The 22,836-nt window shown below is 37.9% G+C and overlaps 5 protein-coding genes across 5 annotated transcripts; 2 read left to right on the top strand and 3 right to left on the bottom strand.

The window, feature by feature from the left end:
- The first annotated feature begins 283 nt into the window (after positions 1-283).
- Positions 284-2,724, top strand: LOC130499987 (uncharacterized). The gene is made up of 5 exons (XM_056994646.1): positions 284-1,115; positions 1,187-1,639; positions 1,709-2,086; positions 2,151-2,218; positions 2,298-2,724. The coding sequence occupies exons 1-5, from the start codon at positions 510-512 to the stop codon at positions 2,494-2,496; spliced, it is 1,704 nt and encodes a 567-aa protein (XP_056850626.1). The 5' UTR covers positions 284-509; the 3' UTR covers positions 2,497-2,724.
- Positions 2,725-9,358: 6,634 nt separating this feature from the next.
- On the top strand, positions 9,359-10,247 carry LOC108828156 (uncharacterized). Its single transcript, XM_018601748.2, has 2 exons — positions 9,359-9,519; positions 9,813-10,247. The coding sequence occupies exons 1-2, from the start codon at positions 9,447-9,449 to the stop codon at positions 10,028-10,030; spliced, it is 291 nt and encodes a 96-aa protein (XP_018457250.1). The 5' UTR covers positions 9,359-9,446; the 3' UTR covers positions 10,031-10,247.
- LOC108828155 (transcription factor TCP22) lies at positions 10,226-11,752 on the bottom strand. The gene has a single exon (XM_018601747.2). The coding sequence runs from the start codon at positions 11,529-11,531 to the stop codon at positions 10,482-10,484; it is 1,050 nt and encodes a 349-aa protein (XP_018457249.2). The 5' UTR covers positions 11,532-11,752; the 3' UTR covers positions 10,226-10,481.
- Positions 11,753-13,455: 1,703 nt separating this feature from the next.
- On the bottom strand, positions 13,456-16,465 carry LOC108826448 (probable alkaline/neutral invertase F). Its single transcript, XM_018599830.2, has 4 exons — positions 15,956-16,465; positions 15,243-15,674; positions 14,223-14,781; positions 13,456-13,757 (listed from the first exon to the last, which is right to left on the bottom strand). The coding sequence occupies exons 1-4, from the start codon at positions 16,382-16,384 to the stop codon at positions 13,465-13,467; spliced, it is 1,713 nt and encodes a 570-aa protein (XP_018455332.1). The 5' UTR covers positions 16,385-16,465; the 3' UTR covers positions 13,456-13,464.
- A 2,438-nt stretch (positions 16,466-18,903) lies between these two features.
- On the bottom strand, positions 18,904-20,620 carry LOC108823850 (alpha-(1,4)-fucosyltransferase). The gene is made up of 3 exons (XM_018597140.2): positions 20,045-20,620; positions 19,734-19,907; positions 18,904-19,664 (listed from the first exon to the last, which is right to left on the bottom strand). The coding sequence occupies exons 1-3, from the start codon at positions 20,525-20,527 to the stop codon at positions 19,095-19,097; spliced, it is 1,227 nt and encodes a 408-aa protein (XP_018452642.2). The 5' UTR covers positions 20,528-20,620; the 3' UTR covers positions 18,904-19,094.
- Between the last annotated feature and the right edge of the window lie 2,216 nt (positions 20,621-22,836).

Here is a 22,836-nt window from a genome sequence, read left to right as displayed (position 1 = left end):
AGGTTGGGAAAAGTTATTTATTTAACCTGTTTGTTATAAGCATGTGTCACGTGTGCTACACAAATCAGAACGATGCCAAAAAGGACCGTCTTACTCTTTCCTGTCATCCCCACACACACATCCGCATTTTAAACGTATTTCCCCCATAAATTTCACGATTATTAAAACGTATAATTATTAATTAGTCCCACTAATCATAGCAATTTAATAATTGACGATACCACCACCATACACCACATAATGATATTAATTAATGAATATTTTTTTTCAAAAATCAAAAACATAAACCCTAATCGGATTTTATCTCTTTGTCTTCTGTCTCTCCTCTGTCTTTGCGCTTAAACCAAAACCCCTCTTCTTTTCTGTCCCCCTGTAATTATTATCTTCTCGTTGTCCGAAAAAAACCCCTTCCATCTCTCTCTCCCCGAAACTAGGGTTTCGTTTCTCAGTTACTCCTCTCCGCCGTCTCTTACCTTCTACGGAAAAAATGCTCCGGTAAAAAAGCAACGATGCAGAAGATTCTTTGCAAGACAACCACCACTTGCTCAACCCCTCCGGTTAACTCCCTCGCCGCCGGTTTAATCTCCACGCAAACCATAGCCATACCCTCTCTCCTCTCCCTAGGCTTCAAAACCTTCTCCACTTCCTCTATGCCGCCGCTTCCCCCGACGACGTCGACGGGTTCTATCTCAATAAACGGCGCCGTTTTCTCCGGGACTCTCCAGAGCAACTGTATTCACCGAGCGGTTGTATCTTCGGTTCGATTCTCAACCTCTTGCCGCTGCTCAATCGGTAGTAGCAGGAGCCGAGCCTGGGCCGGTAGAAGCGGGAGGACGTGGCGTTCGTGGCTCCACTCCGAATCTAACGGCGGTTTGAGCTCCGTTAACGCCGTTGCTGACGGCTCCGACGGGGATAACGGAGAGAAAGATTTAACGGATAAGGATGAAAATGAAAAACCGGTTAGGGTAAACCGTCGTAACCGGAGCAGCTCAAGCGAGTTAACCGGTAATCCGGATTTGCTGAAGATCCCTGGTGTAGGCCTCAGGAACCAAAGAAAGCTTCTTGATAACGGTATCGGAGGTGTCGCTGAGCTCAAGAAGCTCTACAAAGATAAGGTTAATTAACTTTACAATCTCTCTTTGTTGTTTCTATGTGTAGCTGATTAGGTTTTATTGGTCTCACTCAGTTCTGGAAGGCAAGCGACAAGATGGTTGACTATCTCCGCAGCTCTATCGGTATCATACACAGAAACCACGCGGAGAGCATCACAACGTTTATCAAAGAGAGTGTGGACGATGAGCAGCTCAAGGAGCCTGCTAATACCAACGCCAAGAAGCGTTTGACGTTTTGTGTGGAAGGGAACATTAGCGTAGGCAAATCAACTTTCTTGCAGAGGATAGCTAACGAGACTATTGAGTTGCGTGACCTTGTCGAGATAGTTCCTGAGCCGGTTGATAAGTGGCAAGACGTTGGACCTGACCATTTCAATATACTAGACGCTTTCTACTCCGAGCCTCAGAGGTATGCTTACACTTTCCAGAACTATGTGTTCGTCACGAGGCTGATGCAGGAGAAAGAGTCTGCTTCTGGGGTTAAGCCTCTCAGGTTGATGGAAAGGAGTGTCTTCAGTGACAGAATGGTAATTGATTAGAAAAAATGAGTTTATTTATTTTTAGGTTATGTTGTGAATTTAATATTTCTTTTTTAGGTGTTTGTGAGAGCGGTTCATGAAGCGAAGTGGATGAACGAGATGGAGATAAGCATATACGACTCGTGGTTCGATCCCGTCGTCTCTGCTTTACCTGGACTTGTACCTGATGGGTTTATATACCTGAGGGCGAGTCCAGACACTTGCCACAAGAGGATGATGCTGAGGAAACGTGCGGAGGAAGGTGGAGTGTCGCTGAAGTATCTGCAGGATCTGCACGAGAAGCATGAGAGCTGGCTACTACCGTTTGAGAGTGGGAACCATGGGGTGCTCTCCGTTAGCAAACCGTCTTTGCAGATGGATAACTCTCTCCATCCTGATATCAAAGACCGTGTCTTTTACTTGGAAGGGAATCATATGCATTCTAGCATCCAGAAGGTAAAAACTGATCTCACTACTGTTAATGTCACCGATCACCAAAACTAATAGACTTTTGTAACAGGTGCCTGCTCTGGTTTTGGACTGTGAGCCAAATATTGACTTCAGTAGAGATATTGAAGCAAAGAGACAGTAAGTTCTCTTGTCACTAACTGTTGATGTTACTGATCACCAAAACTAATAGATATGTTGTTGATTGGTATTGTTGAAGGTATGCAAGACAAGTTGCTGAGTTCTTTGAGTTTGTGAAGAAGAAGCAAGAAACGTCACAAGAGCAGTCGCCGTTGTTGATGCCACCTCATAATGGAGGTCTCTGGATGGGACCAGAAGGGAAGCATGTCCCGGGACTAGAACTCCCGTCTCTGGATTTCAGGAAGGCCATGTCGCTCATAACCAGACCGTCTGCGTGAGACTGTCCCCCTCACGGACTCAGTTTTTTTGTTTTGTTTGCTCTGAAGGAGCATTGTCCGGGTTATCATGGAATGTCAATAGGTATTGTCGGCTTTATGTTTCGTTTGTTTTAGGGAACTTCTCTCAACGGTTTTTACCCCTCTCTTAGTTTAGTTATAACCCTTTTGTGTAGAGAAGATTGATGATGTCTGGATAATTTTGGTTTAAGTGTTCTGTTTCTTGAAATCTTTGATGGTCTGGTGTTTCAGTGAATGCTACACCAGTTCATGCGTCTATAACTAAATGGATCAAAATCATATCTATTCTAGCCTATCTTCAGTCCTTATCTAGCTCCTATTCATTTAGCTATTAGGTGAAGGCTTCAAAATTTCTAAATCCCAGTCCTTGTCTTAGCTTATATTACCTGAACTACTGTGCGGGTGAAGAATAACTCAGTCTCCACTGTGTTTGATGTGGAACGGGTGATTTTGTGATATCTGTAGTGAGGAGAATGATTTATTAACGTGTGTGTGTGTGAAGGTAATTGAATTGATACAAGGAGACAACTTCCAAAAACTAATTGTAGGCACCAATTTGTATATACAACATGAGCTGAGCTTATTTCCCCAGATGGGCCAAAAACTAAAACTACTCAAGAAAGGACTTTGTGAAAATTAACTGGGCCGAGGCCCGGCCCTAAATAAAATGTCGCTGGCAGGCGTGATGCCATTCCACTAGTGTCAGCCTGCGGTATATATGGTCCGATTTATGTTTCGTTTGTTTTAGAAACATCTCTCTACGGCATGGCGCAAGGTTTAAAGGCTTTTACACCTGAGTCTGAGGTTCGAATCCCAGGCGACGCAGTTTCTATACCAGGAGGTTTGGGTTTCAATTCCCGGAGAAGGCGAATTATGCAGAATATTGGAGACAAATTTTACAAGGGATCTTCAGCATGGCGCAAGGAATACCGTCAGGAATGGATCTCATAGGGCGGCTCAGGGTGATGCATGCAGTCAGACATGAATTCTCATAAGGCAGATAGAAAGGTCAGCTGTAATATCGTCTATGTAATATTTCTTATTGTTTCTAATAGCATAATAAACCCGACAAAAAAAAAAAAAAACATCTCTCTACGGCTTTTTTCCATCTCTTAGTTTAGTCATAACCCTTGTGTAGAGAAAGATCGATGATGTCTGGATGATCTTTTTATTTTTAGGTGTTCCGTTTCTCGAAGTCTTTGATGGTTTTGGAGTGTGATCGAAACTTTAATTTGGAAGAGTCATGACGCAAACAGACGCCTGTGGGCTATGGATAAAAACAACATATCATAGATTCATAACAGAAAGATTCATAACAGAAGAGCATAGATTCTTTTCATAGGGAGTTACATTTTGTTGGTTGTTCTACTCCGGTCTGGTTATCCAGACCTTTGAATAATAAAATGATTTTTTGTTGTAAGAAAAAAAAAGCATAGATTAATAACTTATTATTTGAAGAAACAATACAACGATGGATAAAAGACAACATATCATAGATTCATAAGATCATGTCATAACAGAAGATCATAGATTCATAACAACATATCATAACAGAAGATCATAGATTCATAACTCATTATTTGAAAGAAACAATACAACGTAACGATTGGCATGAGACGATGCTTTTCTAGCTAGAAAGTTTCACAAGCGAAGGTTTAAACGACCAACACGCTTACTTCCTGCAGTTGAAATAACAGAAACAAGCGCGGCCACGTTTGTCCTGATGGCATGCTCCATGGCGAGCGTCTTCCCAGTTGATACATTGGCGGTCGCAGTGGCTCGTCTCCGTGCACCTTCCCGACCACGTCTGACTGTACCTTTGACATATCTTTGCTTCCGCTGGTTTCAAACAAGCGTTCAAAATTAATCACATTTCCAATTAACAGTACTATTTCATCTATGCTAGTTAAACATCGTATATGCTTGCTTTAAAAAAAACATCGTATATGCTTTATGTATAGTTAGAATATTTTTGTGTAACTGAACTGACCAGTTCGAGAAGGGAGAAGGAAGCAGATGCAGAGAAGGGCAACAATTACGAATGACTTTGTCATTTTTTCTCTCTGTCTTATTTGTTGTTCTTGTTCTTGGTGTTGTGTGGTTTAACATAAGGATATACACTAGGGTTTATATAGAGATGGACAGTGAGCTTGCTACTTAAATCAATTAGGCGGCTATTAAGGACATTCACATGGGTAGATTATCTCTATTATTAAAAGAGAAGTACACTTAGGAAATGCCCTGAGTTTTCAATGTTAATTACACTTCTATGCCACTGAACCTATTAATTAACATTCTTAAAAAAAATTTTGTCTTTTCAGATTATTAAATGCATGTTTTCTCACTCTTATTTTTCCTTAAAAATCGGAAACAACATCTTCACAGAAAAGAAAGTTATTTATTTTATTTTTAATGACTTAATCAATGATAGAAATAAATCACATATACTAATAGATTTTTTTTTAGCCAAAATAAATTCAATATCTAAACAGAATATCTTTGCTCACAATAAATTCTAACCTATAACCACTCTCAAATATTTAATATACCTATAAAACACAGAAACTTATCTTATAATTACGCTAACTTCTAAAATTTGGTGAATAATAAAATATCTTTACATTTTTTCTATATCTAAGTAATAAATAAATTGTTGTTTTAAATTGTTATATTAATAATAATGTAATACATATAATTTACAAATACACACATATATATATATCAGTAGTACAAAAAAAAAATTAGTAAAAACAAATATTTATACGCCCACGGGTCAAGTTATAGAAATAAACAACAACAACGCAAGATTATATTTTATTCATTTATATTTTTTTAAAGAATGTTAAGATTTTGGAATTGGAAAAAATTATAACCAACCTCTATATTATTTTAATTAGAAAATTTAAAATTTATATCAAAATATTTTGTTAAACATTTAATCTTAATTTTTATTATAACTATAAATAATAATTTCCAATCTAAATTTATGTCTAAATATTACAAATATATCATTTTGTATAAATAAAAAACTAAAACCATAAAAATTATCCGCCCGGTCGGGCGGGTCAAGTTCTAGTTAACTAATTAAAGGTTAACGCATCGCGTTTGTGAACCAGATCTTCATTTCGTTAACAAGTTACTAAAGATAAAAGTATGTCCTAGAATGAATAGAAAAAGTTAAAGAGTGTATTGTGTGTTAAAGAGTTAAATTTTTTAAAAAAAAATCATTTCCAAACGATCAATAGAATCCCGCATAATCCGAATGTTGATGCCCAAATCACTTTCGATTTTCTTATTATTGTCAGATTTACTGATAAAAAAACAAAAAACTATCTACACTGCATGGATCATTCAGGGCCCAACACCTTAGTGATCAAATTCATTAGTCTTGAATATACTTTAAAGTCCACTCAAATCTTCTAATGAAGAAGACGTATAGTTAAGTATTCAAAAACGTCTCGAAATCAAATCATCAACTCATTTGATTGCCAATCTTAAATGAATTGGCTATTTGTGACAATGAGCAACATTGTCCATGCAAAACTACCCTAAATTAAGCAAAGAGTACGGTAGTACAATCTCGAGACCCGAGCTTTGGGCTATAGGCATTTCAACAGCCATCAGGAAAATATGGCACCAGAATTAGAGAGCAATACTATTGTGGCATTATTTAGAATCACTTGTGGTCTTACTAGCTAGTGGACTTTTCAACAATACGAGAAAGCTGGGAAGGTGATGCATGACTGACTTGATGTCAACGCGTGTGTCCCTCTCTTTCGACAGATGATATTACACTTGTTTGGAAACAACTGGATGAAATCTAACCCACCTTACGGGATGACTCCTTAACAATTTTTTTCTGTTAACATCAAGGATTAAGTTTGGAAAGACCTATTTCTTAAAGGTTACGTTTAGTGTAATTAACAATGTGATCTATGCATTGACACTATTTTTAGGTCTAGTGTTTTGCATTTGGTTGAATCATTTTTCTTGTTGCTGCTTTGGTGTATAAATGAAATGAGTACATCGTTGTTAATCTTGAATTTTGATACTCTACTAATTTAAATTGTATATTGGTAAACTCTTTTTGTGTTAAAATGATCTGATGTAGCCATGATTACTTTGAAAAGTTGACTATGGCTTGTTCTTTAGAATAAGCCAAATATATGCATGGATACATTTTAATAGTACAAGTTAAAACGAAAATCCAGCTAGCGGAATAGTTCGAGACTGAAATCGCCAATTTAATTATTACTAAAACTTAATATATGAACATAGAAACATTTAACTAATGTAAACCAACCAATTAAGAATGATGGTGATCACCAAGAAGCTGGACCACAAAACTCATGCAGAGTAGTGTTTGGCTTTTCTTAATAATCGAACTTGTACAGTACAAGAAGATAATATAAGAAGTTAAACTGCATGTGATTAACTAATTAAGAACTTGGTACACAATAAATTTAAAGAATCGCTGGTGATTTGGCCAGCAACATACAACCGGGTCATGCGGGATTTTATTTACGTGGGAACTAGGAAGTAACATCGTACGAATCAATTGGATAAGATCAAATGTGGACGTTTTTGTTTCACTCTTTTGACTTAAGCATTGCGAGATTTGTATATATGCACATCTAATATATCAAATTGGTTTTCATTTCGGCCATGATAATATTGTAGAGCTACACAATGTAATCATATAGAACTAACAATGTTGTGATTTTTTGACCATCTTATAAAGTACTAGCTTAGAGTCAATAAATACTAACATATACGCTTACATGCCTATGCTAAATATGCCTTATAAAAAAAATGCCTTATACGTAAAGAAAATGTTTTAAATAATCGTGTTCAAAGCAAAAGGGATGACGATGATTTACAAGAAATGAAGGCTCATTTAAATAGTTTTTTTTTTTAAATAAAATATTTATATTGAAATCTACCCGATAAATCGGGAATCGGATACGGTTACAAGTTCGTTTTGAACAAAAGTATCAAAGTCAATCTATTACAAGCCTAGCTTCGCCCACCCACTAAACCCGACACATTCCACTAGTTTGTTTTTCGAAATTCTTCAATATTGGTAGCCGTTCTCAACCATCAACGCTTGCTCTTGGAAAACTGAGGTTCTCCTCGTTACTTTGGATGCCGGGAATTTCCTTGACGTCTCCAGAGTAGCTGGTTTCCAAAGATCTCGACGAAGCTAGTAACCTTCTCCGTTCATTAAGCTCAGGACGACCGTAGAAGGGGATTCAGATACTTACCAAGAGCCTTGTTAGTGCCACCAAAGCCGGTTCGTATGAAACGCCACACGACGTTTTGAACCACATCTCAAACAAGCAAGTGCTTGCTACAATCGCCACCACCGATACCTGCACAAAAACAGGCCGGAAGCCCTGCCACTTCTAAACTAGCCAGTCTCAATACCTAAAAGGCAAATCAGGCACACCACCACGAGAGCTGAAGAAGCTAAGGTGGTCCTCGGAAGCGACCTTGATCAAATGGAGACACCGAGGCCGTGAATGACTCCCGAGCACAGCCTCGCCGTTTGACGCCCTTGAGAACCAAGGGACATTAACCTATGAGTAAGAAGTTTCCCCCGGTGCCAATGGATAACAATGAAGCGTCGAGACATCCCCAACAAAGCCATGACCAATGTCAGGAAAGTTGAATAGAAGCCGTGAAGACAATAACCGAAGTGATGTGTCCGAATGAGTTATCCACAAGAAGCCATAGACGACAACCTGCTACAAACAACACGATCATTCACACGAGCTAGAGCTGGGAACAGAGCACCATCACCGCCTGCGTACATCTGCCCAGAACCCGTCTCCGGTCTGAAGAAGCACCAGAGCTCACTTGACAAAGGACGAATAGCTCCAGAACACTCCGACGCCGGAGAGACCCAAAAGACTAACCCCTAATGTCGAAGAAACCAGTTGGAATCTCGAACACGGAGACTCTAAACAAGCTCCAACCATCATCAACTTCAACGACAAGACTTCCAGGGAAAGATCGAAAGTAAAACCGATCTAATCCACAAACCCTAAAATCCGACCATTCACCGTACAAGCCGCTTCAGAACCTCGCCGTGAAACCACCAGAAGCTGAAACGAAACCGGATCTGGAAACCTTGCGCTTGGCTTCTAACCCGGTCGTAACCCCACCGCAGATCCACAAGCATATCGGGAAGGCGCAGAGACGATGAATAGCAAATAGCAAAGGAGGAGGAGCAAGAGAGGAGGTGGCCCTCCGGCGTCGACACGCGCGCGGACGCGCCGCCGGACGCCGGAGACGATCTTCAGATTGGTTTAGTGTTCGAGAGAAGAGAAGAATCGTGGAAAAAGGAGAGAGAGAGATTTTAAAATTAGTAAATCTATTACCTCATTTAAATAGTTGGTTTCTTTCTAAGTCCCAGTCTTTACCTATCTTTCATTCCTTTAACACCTTATCTACTGTTGAGGATTTCAAGGTGTCCATTGGGTTTGATTCGGAAACTGGTGATTAACATAAGTAACCTCCAAAAGTATGTGAAGCTAGTTGATGATATTAAAAAGGGAAGTAACCTCCAGAAACCAATTTTATATAATACAAGATGAGTTTGAGAAAGACAAAGAAGGATGCTCTACTTGGAGAAAGCGACTCATTCATCCTCGAAAATATACTGATAATGAAAATGCTGATGACATATCTAATGCATGCATAATTAAATTTTGAATCTCCATTGTTCAATGTGAATTGATTTCCACTCAATTCACATCCGTATTTTTCCAAATGGGCTAGAAATTTTAAAACTAGTTAATAACTGAGCCGGGCCCAAAACAAAATGTCGCCTGCACTATTCCCAAAAGTCTCAGCCTTCACTTACAGATTCGCCGTAAAACTTGTCTTCGTCTATCTTTGTAGCTTTTTTTCTCGATTAGTCTCTGATCATGGCGTTGAACACCGGAATCAGATCTGTCTCAAAGATCATAGCTTCATCCGAATCATCAATCTCCAGATCTGGTTAGAGTTCCCTCAACAAACAAAATCTTCTTTTGATTATGATGCTATTGTGATTTCGATCCTCTGATATTATCCGCTATGTTCGTCGATTGCTATATTTGTTTTACCTTATCAAACAAACGTTGTATCATAGAAATCGAATCTTTTTTTTGTAACAATATCTCTGCTCGCAAATGCGATGTGAAAGTTCTGTTCTATATTGTTTCTAGATAGTTTCGATACATCGATAAAAGATTGTGTAGTAGCAGCAAAGATCTGATTCTTTTGTTTTTTTTTTGTTATAATCAAAACAGTGAGCAGAAGCTTCCACTCGACTGGAGCAAAGAAGATGAGCGGAGGACATGGGCATGACGAGCCTTACTACCTCCACGCTAAGCACATGTACAATTTGGACCGCATGAAGTACCAAGGTCTCAAGATGTCTCTCGGTGTCTTCACCGCTTTCAGCATCGGTGTTGGTGTTCCCATCTTTGCTGTTGTCTTCCAGCAGAGGAAGACCGCTTCTGGTTAACGAGTCTTTCTCTCTCATGGCGCTTCTCTTGTTCCTCTTATTGAATAATTTTTATGATTTTCTCAAAACTTTTGCTTGTGCAAGAGAAAGTTTCTTGCTTCTTTTGAAATCTTATACAAAGTCTTACCGTTATGGTAAAAAGTATATTTTGTCTCTGTTTCTTCGTATCATTTGTTGGCTGTTTTGACGCTGAAATAATGAAAATCTGATATTGATATTTTTTTTATCACAAGTACATCAACATATTCACATCTATTAATATTGAAACAAAGAAAACAAACAAACAACAACCCACAAATGATGTGACAAATTTCTCAACAGCTTTAAAACACACATACGTTTTACCATATTTGTCAGGAATTGCAGGCATTCAACAGCCAAACAACCAGCAGTATCCTCTTAACCGCAGTTGTGGTCATTTAGAATGTCATGAGCTGGTTTTGGTTTCTGATCACTTCTTGTCATCACCACCGTTTTCACTAGCTTCATCTTGGTTTGGCTCTTGATGATGCTGATGTTGATGTTGCTCTAGCGTCATCCCCAAACCATCCCCGTCTCTACCGCCACCACGCATCATGTTGCTCTCAGCCACTCCTAATCCTAGCTGTTGACCTCCCAACATCATTGACCCCATAGGCGCAGTTACAACCCGACCCGTCCCAACCGGATAACTCCCAGGATTAAACGCCCACATCTGATGACCCGGCTGCTGCTGCTGCATCTGCTCTCTCCCACTCACAGGAAGCATCCAGAACGCGCTTCCTCCGTTCGTACTCCCAGGCGCCACCGCCGCCCACATAGGTTGAGGCACCACATTCCCCACCCCACGGCCCATACCCATACCCACACCCGGGCCCAATTCTTGATCCTGAGAACTCCCACTTGGCACTACTACTTCAGACTCCTTGAAGTAATCTTCTCTATACGGATTCCTCTCCGCCGACATTATCGGCGGGTGGTGAAACCCGAAAACGCCGCCGTTTAACAGCTTCCTAGACTGATCCACAACCGCAACGGAAGGAGCTGATCCGTTACTATCATCATACAGAGACATCCCACTACCGTGAAAGGACGACAACGGCGAGGAAGAAGACTTCGACGACTGAGCAAACCCGCCGCCGCCGCCGCGTAGACTAGCGTTCAGCGTGGAGAAATTCGCCGGAATCGTCCCGGTTCCGGTGGTCGCGATGATGGCGGGCTCGGCCTGCTGGAGAAGCCACTCGATGGTCTCTCCGTCGGATTTGTGACCGAGCTCCCTCGTGAGCTGGAAGACTCTCGCGGCGCACACCGCCGGCATGCGGATTCGCCGTCCGCGGCCGTCGACTTTCGTGTGACGGTCTTTGGACGGTTTCTTGACGGCGGGTTTGACGACGGCTAGAGCGGTGCTCGGAACCGATCCTCCTCCTCCTCCTCCTCCTCCCGGTGGTGATGGGTTTTCGTTAGAGTTAAGCTGCAGCGACGGCGACGACGACGCCTCCTCCGCCGTCGTGCGAGTTTCCATCTAAAAAAGTGATTTTTAAGCAAAACACATGAGAATTTGGATACGGGCAATCGAGAAAAACAGACAAGGAGAGTGTTGGCAGTGAGAGGAGATCTAAAGGGAGGAGCTTTACTACAACTACTGTAATGGCGTTGTGAAGAAAAGAAAAGAGAAGAGAGAATGATTAAGTGAGATGATAAAAACAAGTGGATATGGTGTAATTCAACCTTTATTGACTTGTTTGTTTCTCAACACTGTTTCTTCTTCCTCCCCATTTTTATAAACCGAGTAAATTCATTTTATTTATATAATCTTGTTGATAATTCAAATTATTTTTTAGATGAATAAAAATATTTAAATATTATATGTATATATGAAAAATCCCTCTCCCGGTCAATTTGAACTTATCATTATATTATAAGCAAACGAAAAAAAACTAATTCATTTTATTTATAATTTTGTTGATAATGAAAATTATTTTTCAGATGAATAAAAATCTCTAAATATTTATATGTATATATGAAAAAAAATTCCTCTCCCGGTCAACTTGAACTTACCAATTTATTGTAATCAAACGTATTATTCTCAAATATAAATAAATGTGTCAATAGTTATGATGATAACGTTGTATTTCTTTTGTTGTGTTATTCTGCGAAGCAATAAGAAGGAGATGGTGCTGGTGGTATGGAGCAGTACTCATTATTGCCCAGACTGTTTCATCATTAAGACTACGTGATGCTGTGTAAACGCGTAGGAGGGTTCATACTTGTGAACTATATTAATCCTAATTGCGACATATTGGATTGATCATCGACATACACGGGATAGGATAAATTATGTTAGTGAGAAAAAGTTTAGCTTCTAATTAAAATCCCATTCGGTGGTTGCTAATACTAATCCACTCACCATTTTAAATTGTTTTTTTGGTCGATAAAGACGTTACCGGTGGAGCGGTGATTCATGTTAATCAGTCTCCTCAACAACCTATTCGCCTTCTTTTTGATATTCTTTATTCCCACATGAAAAAAGTTTGATCTTAATCATCACTTGACACTTTATCATACAAGCTAAAATCACGCAAGATACTAACATATCGATAGTTGGTATCAGCTAAAATTAACGACAGTAGACAAAACAGATCTTACCGTATAAAGACCATCTTGTTGACCTCGTCAATAAGTAAACAAAGTGCGAACCAAATGTTGGATCATGAACTTCAGAGAAAAAAAATGATTATTAAAGATAGTTTGTGTTTGAACAAAAAGAAAAGATTGTTTTTGTTATTAAATTTAGGATTCTTTTCTCCAGTTCTTTTATTGAACTTAGCAGAAGTTTTAACTCTAAACCACTAGGGCCAGTTCATATCTAGCTCATCTACGGGGTATAAATATAATTATATGAACAAAGAATAGCAAAGTGATGACTGTGAATATAATAGGTTCGTACATTTTACTAATAAAATAATTGATTTTTATGTTATCATAATAGTATAACAACAGCATTTATTTTCAAATTCTGATGTATATAGGTTTGTATATATTAGTTCATATTTAATGAAATAGGCATATGATTGAGAACATCTCAAGTATGAGAAATAAATTACATACTATTTTACTGAGTTTGACTTGGTGAAGTACCCAAAATTATTGGACGTGTGGGGTTACATACGTACATGCTATTAATCGAAAGATCGTACACTGTCGTTTTTTTCTTTCTTCTTTTTCAAATTTGTTTCGGTAGGATTGTCTTGAAATGTAAAAGACTAAAGACTAAGATGGGTCACTAGTCAATGGCTCCTTCTACTCTCTCAGGCCTATGTCCTGGTGGTCCGTAGTAGACTAAAACAATAGTCTTGTGTTTTTCCAAATAATAAAGATAGGAAATGATAAATATTTTTATTTTTTTGTTAATTGTACTTATATAAAGGCAAACGTACAAACTGAAATCATATAATTCAACTCCAAGAAAAAGATCTATTAAGAACAGGTTTCATGTGTTTTTCTTCTTCCATTGAGATCATTCCTACATGCGTTGGATCCTCCATCATCATTTTGGCCACCAAATAGCCAGCAATTGACCATGTCTGAAATTTCCTGGCCTGTTTTCCGATGAACCTTCCCGACTTCCCATCGTAGTACTCCGGCCATCCATCCTTCAACAGCCGTGCCTCCGCCAAGTCTATTGCCCGTCGAGCTATTTGTGGCCGTCCGGTCTTTATGCTGGCCGCCGTTAGCAACCATAGAAGCACTACATTTACATTTTGCATCAGTCACATAGGACAACTATATTTGGTCGAATGATTATCCAAACACAAAAAGACTGTTTCACATGGATCTTGCTCTACTTTCACCATTAAGTACAACAAAATAAAAACTAAATTTTACTTAATTTTTGGGGAAAGGAAAAAATAAACAAAAATCATATTAATTTTTTTTGCAAACTCGTCTTTCTACAAACACAAAAGAGTAACGTTTAATTCAGCATCAGATTCCCCAATCTATAAGATAAAATATTCTACTATATTGCATAAGTAATAAAGCATCTCTATCATTCATGTTTTGCATCTATATCTTATTAATATTTTTAGGGGGTCAAATCTTATTAATTTTTATTTATTTATAGTAATTCACACATTCTGGTTTCCGTGATTTTGATAAGTCTATATACTAATGCATTCAAAATATGAATGACTTGTAAAAGAAGGTAACTCACCTGGCCAAGAGCCTCCGTTATGGTAGCTCCACCTCGTGTTCTTAGGGTCACAGCCAGTGACAATGCGCCACTCGTGACTCTCCAACGCCGGATAACATATCTTTAACGGCATCTCTCCGACCAGTTCATCCCACCGAGCCTCAATAAGGTCCATGATAGCCATGGACTGCTCGGGCGTAGCCAACGAGGAAAGAATAGCGATACAATTTCCCAACGCAAACCACCTGAAATCCATGCGGGCAGGACTGACGTTACCGACGAAGTAGCCACCCTGGAGAGGCATGAAATCAAAGACCCAATCCGGGATGGAGTCGGGGATGACGTTGAACTTGTTAACTGCGGTGTGTGAGTACTCCTCCGTCTTGTAACGGTAAATGTCATTGAGCTGCTGGAAGTCAAGCCAGAAGTAGCTTCTCATGTGGAAGCTCATCGCGTTCAACCGCTTCCCTATCTTGTCCATGAGCTCTTTTCCCTCGGCGTCTTGTTTCAGCATGGAGTGTGCTGATTGAAGAGCCATGAAAAAGAGGGCTTGGATCTCGATCGGGTATCCATATACACCCTGCAATAGATTACAAAACCATTTATTCATATATGTAAGACAGTAAGAGCACTAACACAACGCTCTTATTTGTTACTAGCCTACTAGGTAACTGAGATAAGAGCTAGACTTAATATAAAAAGATCTCTCTACTTTAAACAAATAAAAAGTAATTAAAATGAATGAAAGAGAGTGAGATGGGTTTCTTTTTTTTTTGTTTTTTGAAAAACTCAAATGACACTTGACTTCTATCAATAGTTTACACATTTTTCTTAATTTTAAATTTTAAAACATAACTAAGTTATATTAAAATATAATACCACTAATGGTGCTCTAATGTATGAATTGAGTCGTAGTTTTTGAGTTTAAAACGTGCAAGAGTTCTCAAAATAGTTTTAAAACGGTCAAACTCTAAAGTGTTGTTTTCTTGGGTTTATGGAGTATTACTACATAGGCATTCAAAAGAGTAAGAGAGACGATACCATTCTTCGATCGATCATGGAGCAACCATCTGCGCAAAGCAACGTAGGGAAAGTATCAAAACCCTCAGAGAGACACAAAGAGAGTATGAGCCGCATGCCCTTTTGGCACTCGGGTCTCTCGGCCAGAGAAAGGTCTCCTGTAGACTTTGTGTAAGCTCGGAGGAGAATGATCCACCAGAAGCCTGAATCAACTGGAGCCACTCTCCCGATGGCACTCTCTCCAAAGTCAGCAATGATACTATCTGTCTTCTTGATAGGGTTATGGAGAACTTTGAAGCTCGCTGGCATTGCACCATCACCAAGCTTGAACCTGTCGATCTTTTTTTCATGTCCCTGGATTTGAAGCGTCTTAAGGAGAAAATTCTTCACAATCTCTGGCTCTCCATTCATCAAGAATGCTAGAGCGCTCGGTACAAAATCTCGTACGAATACCTTATAATAGACAAGAAACATCTTAGTTAGGACCGTTTCAAGGTACAACCGGATAAAACATTTGTTTTGACCCTAAATTTTAAAGAGCTATTATACAAGGTTGCATAGTCTCAAATTCTCGATTTTTATTTTTTATTTTTTATTTTTTTATTAAAACTAACGTTACATGTTTATATAATCCCATAAATCTCAGGTCCAACCTTCATCGTAATAAAGCATAAAACATTATAAAAACCATCGTCTATAACCAAATTAAAAAGAAACCAAACACAAAACCATACCTGATCATAGTTCAAGACCTCCTCAGAAGCATGGTCATATGCGGCGATGGTTCCTACCGGTTGACCTCGGAAGTAGACTTGAGAACGGAAAAGAGCTTCCCAAGCTTTTGAGACCATTGGGTGAGGGTCAAACGAGTCGTTGATGGAGAAAGTCGGCGTTTCCCAACCAAACCTACCGTCCAGAGAGTGTGCGCTGTCGTAAAGACTTAACTCGCTGAAAGACTTCTCGTCGTATGAGTTTTTCCGTTCGAGTTTCAGTCTTGGCCGGTCAACAAGCAGAGCCAGTAGGTCGTTGTCGTCTAGTTCAGATATCGAAGTCAATGAGTTCACTGCCCGCATTCGTTTTACTCCATTTTCTTCGACGATCGTGGATAGTGAGCTCATCGAGTTCACCGCTCGTAGTACGACCTTTTTCTTTGGTCGGTCCATAGACGATGTAGCTAAGTTGTTCAATAAAACAAATTTCACTGCTACACGAAAATTTGCAAAACAACTAATAATTTAAGAACATTTGAGTTGAAGTAACGGCTTTCGATCCTCAACGTAAATATATTATATGTGGATAGGATTAGGGACATTAAGAGAATGATCCGATATATATAGAGAGATATAGAAATAATTAATATTTTTTTTAATATTCTGAACATTATATATTGTATCTGTATATTTGTAGGGAAGTTTTATATAGAAACATATTTTTATTAGCTAAGAACATCTTATCTAAAACAACGGTTAAGAAGATAATAACAGACGATAATCAGACACATGTCTATAATGTATGTCATCTTGTGTACCAAATCATTTTGTGACATACACGTTTATATATGTAATTTAATGTTCATTATATCTCTTCTATCATGCTCAAAATTCAAGTACACATATCCAAATATATCAATACTATTTTGGGAGATTTTTAAAATTTGGATATGTTCAAAAACTGTTTCTAAACATATAAAATAAGTAATTCAGCCAAAAGGTATCAAATCTGTCATTTATGTTAAAAATAAGAAGAAATTGGCATGTTTTGTTTGGTTCAAAGCAAGATAATTTCTCTCTATTTTCATTTTAAAGATATTTGAATATACATTCAATTTTTTTACTGAAATTAGGATTAGTTTTACTGAAACTTATTAACCCCGCTAGAATTTAAGACAGTTCTTCAAGTGTTTCATATGCACCAGCTTCAGATCTAATAACTGAATCTCCATTTGAAGAAGATTTAAACAATGGAATTGTTAAGCATTTTCATTCATATTTTTATATCTATATAAAGTTGTTGTCTTTAGTAAAGTCCAATTGCGTGAGGTGTCTCATTTAAAGATTATTGTTGTGTACAATAGTATTTAGCGTAAGCCATACTAAATCAGTCAAATGTTTATGGTTGTCTACCTTGTGTTAGCATAAAGATCACAGTGAGACCAATGGAGAAAACATCATTTTCAATACCTTCATGGAGGTCATGCTTTCGAGTTTGCTCTGGGACTGGCCATTTCCCTCTTACACATGCAATTTTATAAGAAAGAAACACTTATTGTTGTTTCTAGAAGACTGAACTGTCGATTTTAGATTAAAGGTTTTGTTATAAGATAAACTTTTCCATGGATTTCTCAGTGCTATGCCTACTGAGTTTAAGATCCGCAATCTTTGCAACTACAGTATCCCCTCAGTTACTATAACTACAATTTTGGGATTTAAATTTCCATGGATATAATATACATCTTGCATTTCAGCAATACCATGAATTAAATCTCTAATGAGAGATATAAGGAGAGGTATTGGATCACATGTTACTTTTCCCACATCTTATTTTTCTTCTTAAACTTCTCCAGAAAACATAAATACTTCCTATATCATCCTTTATACCACACCCTGCAATTATGGATTGTACTATCTTTGCATTCGAATGGCAAATAAACAAATAAACTTGGATATTTTACAATATATTATTCATAAAATAGCTTGATGGATGCATTACAAACAATTTTCAACAGTATAAATATGAAGTTACTATTTTTTTTTGAATTGCTTATTTTTCATATTTTTTGCTTTTGTCAAAAAATTCTTTCATTTGTTTGAAATTTTCAGTAGTACTAAAGTATTGGTTGAATTCAAATTAAAATTAAGTATTTCATTCACTAAAAATAAAAATAATTTTCATTCCAACCAATGGAATTGGTAAGATACTTGTTGTAGGTTTGAAAAGATTCAGTGGCTTACATATAAATTATATAAAACCAAATATAAACTATTCTACCTATTGTGCCTTCTAAAACCAAAATGAAACAAAAATAAATAAAAACATATAATTTTAGAAAATCGATTAGTTGGACTGTAACAAATGTTTTTTGTCACTGTAACAAATGTTTTAACTTTAGTTTCTATCTACAATCAACAAAATTACCAATCACATTTTACGTAGTTTAAAAAGTTAAATAAAAAAATAAAGAAATAGTTGTAGAAATTAATTTGATCGATGTAAAGCATAAACAGTTTAGAAGAGAAAAAGCATAGTTTTTTTTTTTGTAACTTAAGAGAAAAAGCATAGTTATTCACTTATAAAATGGTCATATAAAAAGAAACCCACCAAAGGAAATTATAAAACACTTACCCCTCAATCCTATTAATTTATAAGTGAATAACTATGCTTTTTCTCTTCTAAACTGTTTATGCTTTACATCGATCAAATTAAAAATGATCCAACTCAAAGAAGAAAAATGTTGGAATGGAGTTTTAACAAGCTACTCACATAGTGTCTGTGATTATGAAAGAGAGCAGCAGCTTAAGTTATATAGACATTGTCTTTGGCATGGTATCTGATAAATATATCTTCACGGCCTCTAGCACCATGTACCCACGGAGTGGCTCTACAACACGTCTCTCAAGAAACTAAAAGCAACAATGGGTTCCAAAAATTGAAAGATCAGGAATTGTAGGATCTCACACACATAACACTCAAAGCACATTAACACTATTAGCATTAAGTTTGCAAAGTGATTGCAACGTTTCCAAATGTTCGGAGAGAGGTTGTAATCTGTGTATCAATTGCTTTGGAGTGATTACATATGGCATCAGTTAACATATCAAGAAACCACATCAACAGAACCACTCTAAAATGTAATAATCCCACAGCTGTAAAACATCAAACTCGAGCGTTCTTGCCACCTCTTCTGCTAACCTCTTCACACAATCTACACGGCAACGTATCTAGACTCACCGCGCGTGTTCTACCATAGTTCCCTACTACTCCACACCGCCTCCACGCGTGATACTCCGAGTACGCCACGGGATCATCACCGAGCCGCTTCACGTAAGCCGCCAGTTCCTTCATCGAACCGAACTTGCTACCGTCTATCACAGAATGCGGAGGGACAAAGTCTTGCACGTTAGGTGCTCCGAAGTAGATAGGAACAGAGCCAGAATCCAGCGCATAGAAAAGCTTCTCTGTCACGTACGACTCAGTGGCCGTGTTCTCGATCGCAAGGACGAACTTGTAGTGTGACATAGCGCAGTGTAGATGGTCGTACCATTTAGGCTCGGCGTTGGAGTCCGCGACGCATTCTGGATACATAGAGAGGGCTGAGTTCAAGCCACCACCGACGTTGTTGAGACATTTACCGAAGGAATGGTGAGGAATCAGATCGAGGAGGGTCTTAGCGAGACGGTCTCGGTGAGAGAGGCATCTTGAGGAAGACCAGTACACTAGAACATCCTGTATTTATATTTAAAAAAAAATGAAATTCAAACTGGATTGTAGTTTGTAACAAAAGAGGCTGCTTACGTTGTTTTTATGTGAAGAGATGTGATAGTTTCTGTTATTATGAAAGAGAGCACCAGCGTAAGTTGTTTGGACATCGTCTTTGGCATGGTAGCTGATGAATATATCTTCACGGCCTGAACGTTTTCTTCCTGCCTCTAGCTCCATGTACACCCGGAGTGGCTCTCCAACACGTCTCTAAGGAAAAGTAAGCAATAAACTCAGTATCAAACTGAGATAACTATAGAGTTAATCTCCCCTCATCATCCGCATTAATTAAAAAAAAATAACCACAAGAAAGTAACTTCCGCTAAACAAACAAGACCAGAAGCAACCTGTAACGGAGGAGTTGTCGTTTCGAACAACAAAGCGTCAGGCGAATCAGACAGAATAGCTGATTTAGTCCACAGACAAGTCATCCCACACCGACAATAATACAGATTCTCCAAATTATCCGGAATCCAAGTCCACCCTTTCACCAAAACCCTAACGTGATCCATCTTCAACTTATTACAACCCGACCCGGCGGATTCTTGTAACGAACCGGAACTGACATTGCCTCCTCGGATCGAATCCTTGTGATGATTCTCCCTGAACCTAGCGCAGCCCACTTCCGAGTCCCATTTTCTAAACGCCACCAAGACGTCTCCGAACGGATCCGACGATACGGCGTCATCGTCGGAGGAGGAGGAGGAATTGGGATGGGGAAGCGAGGTGGAGGCGGAGGGGAATTCGAGAATGCCGGTGAAAGAGAGGATCAGGAGAGTGAAGAACATCATTAGCAAAGTCGCGATTGCGTTGAGGTGTCTCATCGGCATGGTGTGGTGGGGTTGATTGGTTCCTCGACGACGACGCCGGAGAGGAAAGTCCGGCGAGAGGTGGTGGAAGTTGCGGCTTTTTCTTTCATTCACTGAAGCGTAAAAACAGTTTCTCTACTGGGTCCCACAACCGTTACCAAATACAAAAAAAAGTTCACTGAAACGATGTCGTTTAGGATGAGTGTAATAACTAACGTTTGGCCATCCAGTCTTGGGCCTATTTGATATGAATCATATGATTTATAAGAAAACCCACGGTTGTTGTAACTAAATTCTGTTAATTTTGTGTAACAATTGGTCAAATTTGATAGTTTGTGTATATGAATATGTACAACTTTATAATGTATATGAATTTGTTACAACATTAAGATTTTTTTTAATATGATGTGAATTATAGATGTTTTAAACAAATTTGGTCACTTGGAAATAACTTATGATTAGTTTGACTGCAATTTATTAAAAATAATCATGCTAGGATTTAAAATAGCTTTTCAGCTGCTTCATATGCACCAGCTACAAATCAGGTAACTGAATCTACATTTGAAGGTGATTTAAACAATTGAATTGTTAAGCACTTCCATTCATATTTTGTATCTAAAGTTGTTGTATTTGTTTGCTTTTCATAACTTGCATTATAATATATTACATGATGTAGTTTAGTCAAAAAATGTATTTATAAATCTTTGAATTAATATGAGAAACATATATATATATATATATATATATATATTCTATTTGAATGATCCAAGGCTATAAAGAAAGTTTTTCATTTGGATGTTTTGAGCTACTAATCAATTTAAATTTGGTGACTTTGCGGCTATTTGTGTGATATATTTAGCATGTCAATCACTGCAGAAGTATCAAAATCGGTTTTATTAGAGCTTGGATGTTGACTCCATACATATACTATGTGATTCTTAAAAACATTCGAACTTTACTTTGTACTCGTAATTGGTTGTGTGGATTTGCATAATGTAAAGGTTAAATTTATAATTTACAAACTATTGTGTTTTTAAAACTAATATACATATTGAATTGTAGGTGTTATAGAAGATATCAATGATAAGCACACAAAGAAGATGCTAAGAAGACAGCAAGTACTTCAAGAATTGAGTGCTCAAAATCAAGATTATAAGATTCAACTTTGCCATGAAACATATTTCATATTCTCTTCGGTTGTGTTTGAAAAAACATAATGACAGATAATTTTGTTGATTTTCTTTGGATAGAATCATCATATTATTTTGGATTGGTTACAGTGTACGGAATGTTTATGAGTGTTAACTGAAATTATTAAACATAATAGCAGTGTTGAATTGTGGATAACTTTTTATTAGATTCAACAATTGACTTCAATGTTCTTTCTCTTTTTCATGTTATTTTTTTTGAGGATATTCCTCTATAAACAGTAAGAGATTGATTTGTTATGCTCCCACACAATCAATTCTAGATACGAAGTTAAAGAATTCAAATGGATACACCATCATTACATTTTCTTTATGCAATCCTGTAAATGGATACACATCAAATGAACTGTAAACTGATTTCTCATATTCTTTCTCTAGTCTCTTTACTATAAGCGCAACAGGGACATCCACTTCTCCACTTCACCATCTTCCTTTCTCGAAAAATCTTCATCGTGATATCAAAGATGCTAACATACTGGTTGATTCAGCGCTTGACTTGAAGTTGGGAGACTTTGGCTCTTCTCGAGATCTGTCTGAGGAGCATTCTGATGTTGATGTTTCTACCCTCCTGGTGAAGAAATTAATCCCAGATTATCGTCAATCTTAAATATGCTTACAGATGAAGTGATAACCTTAGCTTATTGGCCTCCAGAGTTAATTCTGGTTTCTTCTCAGTATGGTCCTGAAGTGGACATGTGGTCAGCTGCTTGTGTGTTTGCCGGTCTATTAGGCAACACACATGGATTACTTAATCCAAAATTTCCAGGCAAAAAAAAGAAGGATCAACTGAAAACTGATCTTTGAGCTTTGTGGAACCCCAGATGAAACTAACTGGCCTGGGGCTAATGACATTGATTTATATGGAAATTTTGGGATCTCTCACAGCTTATAAGAGGAGAGTAAGAGAGGTTTTTCAGAGAGTTTGATATCGAGGCTCTGGATCTTCTAGACAAATGTTTGTGGTTTAATCCCACAAGAGAATTTCTGCAGAATCTGCACAACTTTTTAATATATGAATTTGTTTGTAACAGTCTGATTTTATATAGATAATGATTCAAACGCAATACATATATTTGAAAGAAAAAAGATTTAGTTACTTATATCACAGCATATTAATCTTTT

This window comes from Raphanus sativus, chromosome 9 (assembly GCF_000801105.2).
Source record: "Raphanus sativus cultivar WK10039 chromosome 9, ASM80110v3, whole genome shotgun sequence".
NCBI classification, from domain to species: domain Eukaryota; kingdom Viridiplantae; phylum Streptophyta; class Magnoliopsida; order Brassicales; family Brassicaceae; genus Raphanus; species Raphanus sativus.
The sequence above is the reverse complement of the archived record's forward strand: the minus strand, read 5'-3'. Positions and strand labels throughout refer to the sequence as shown.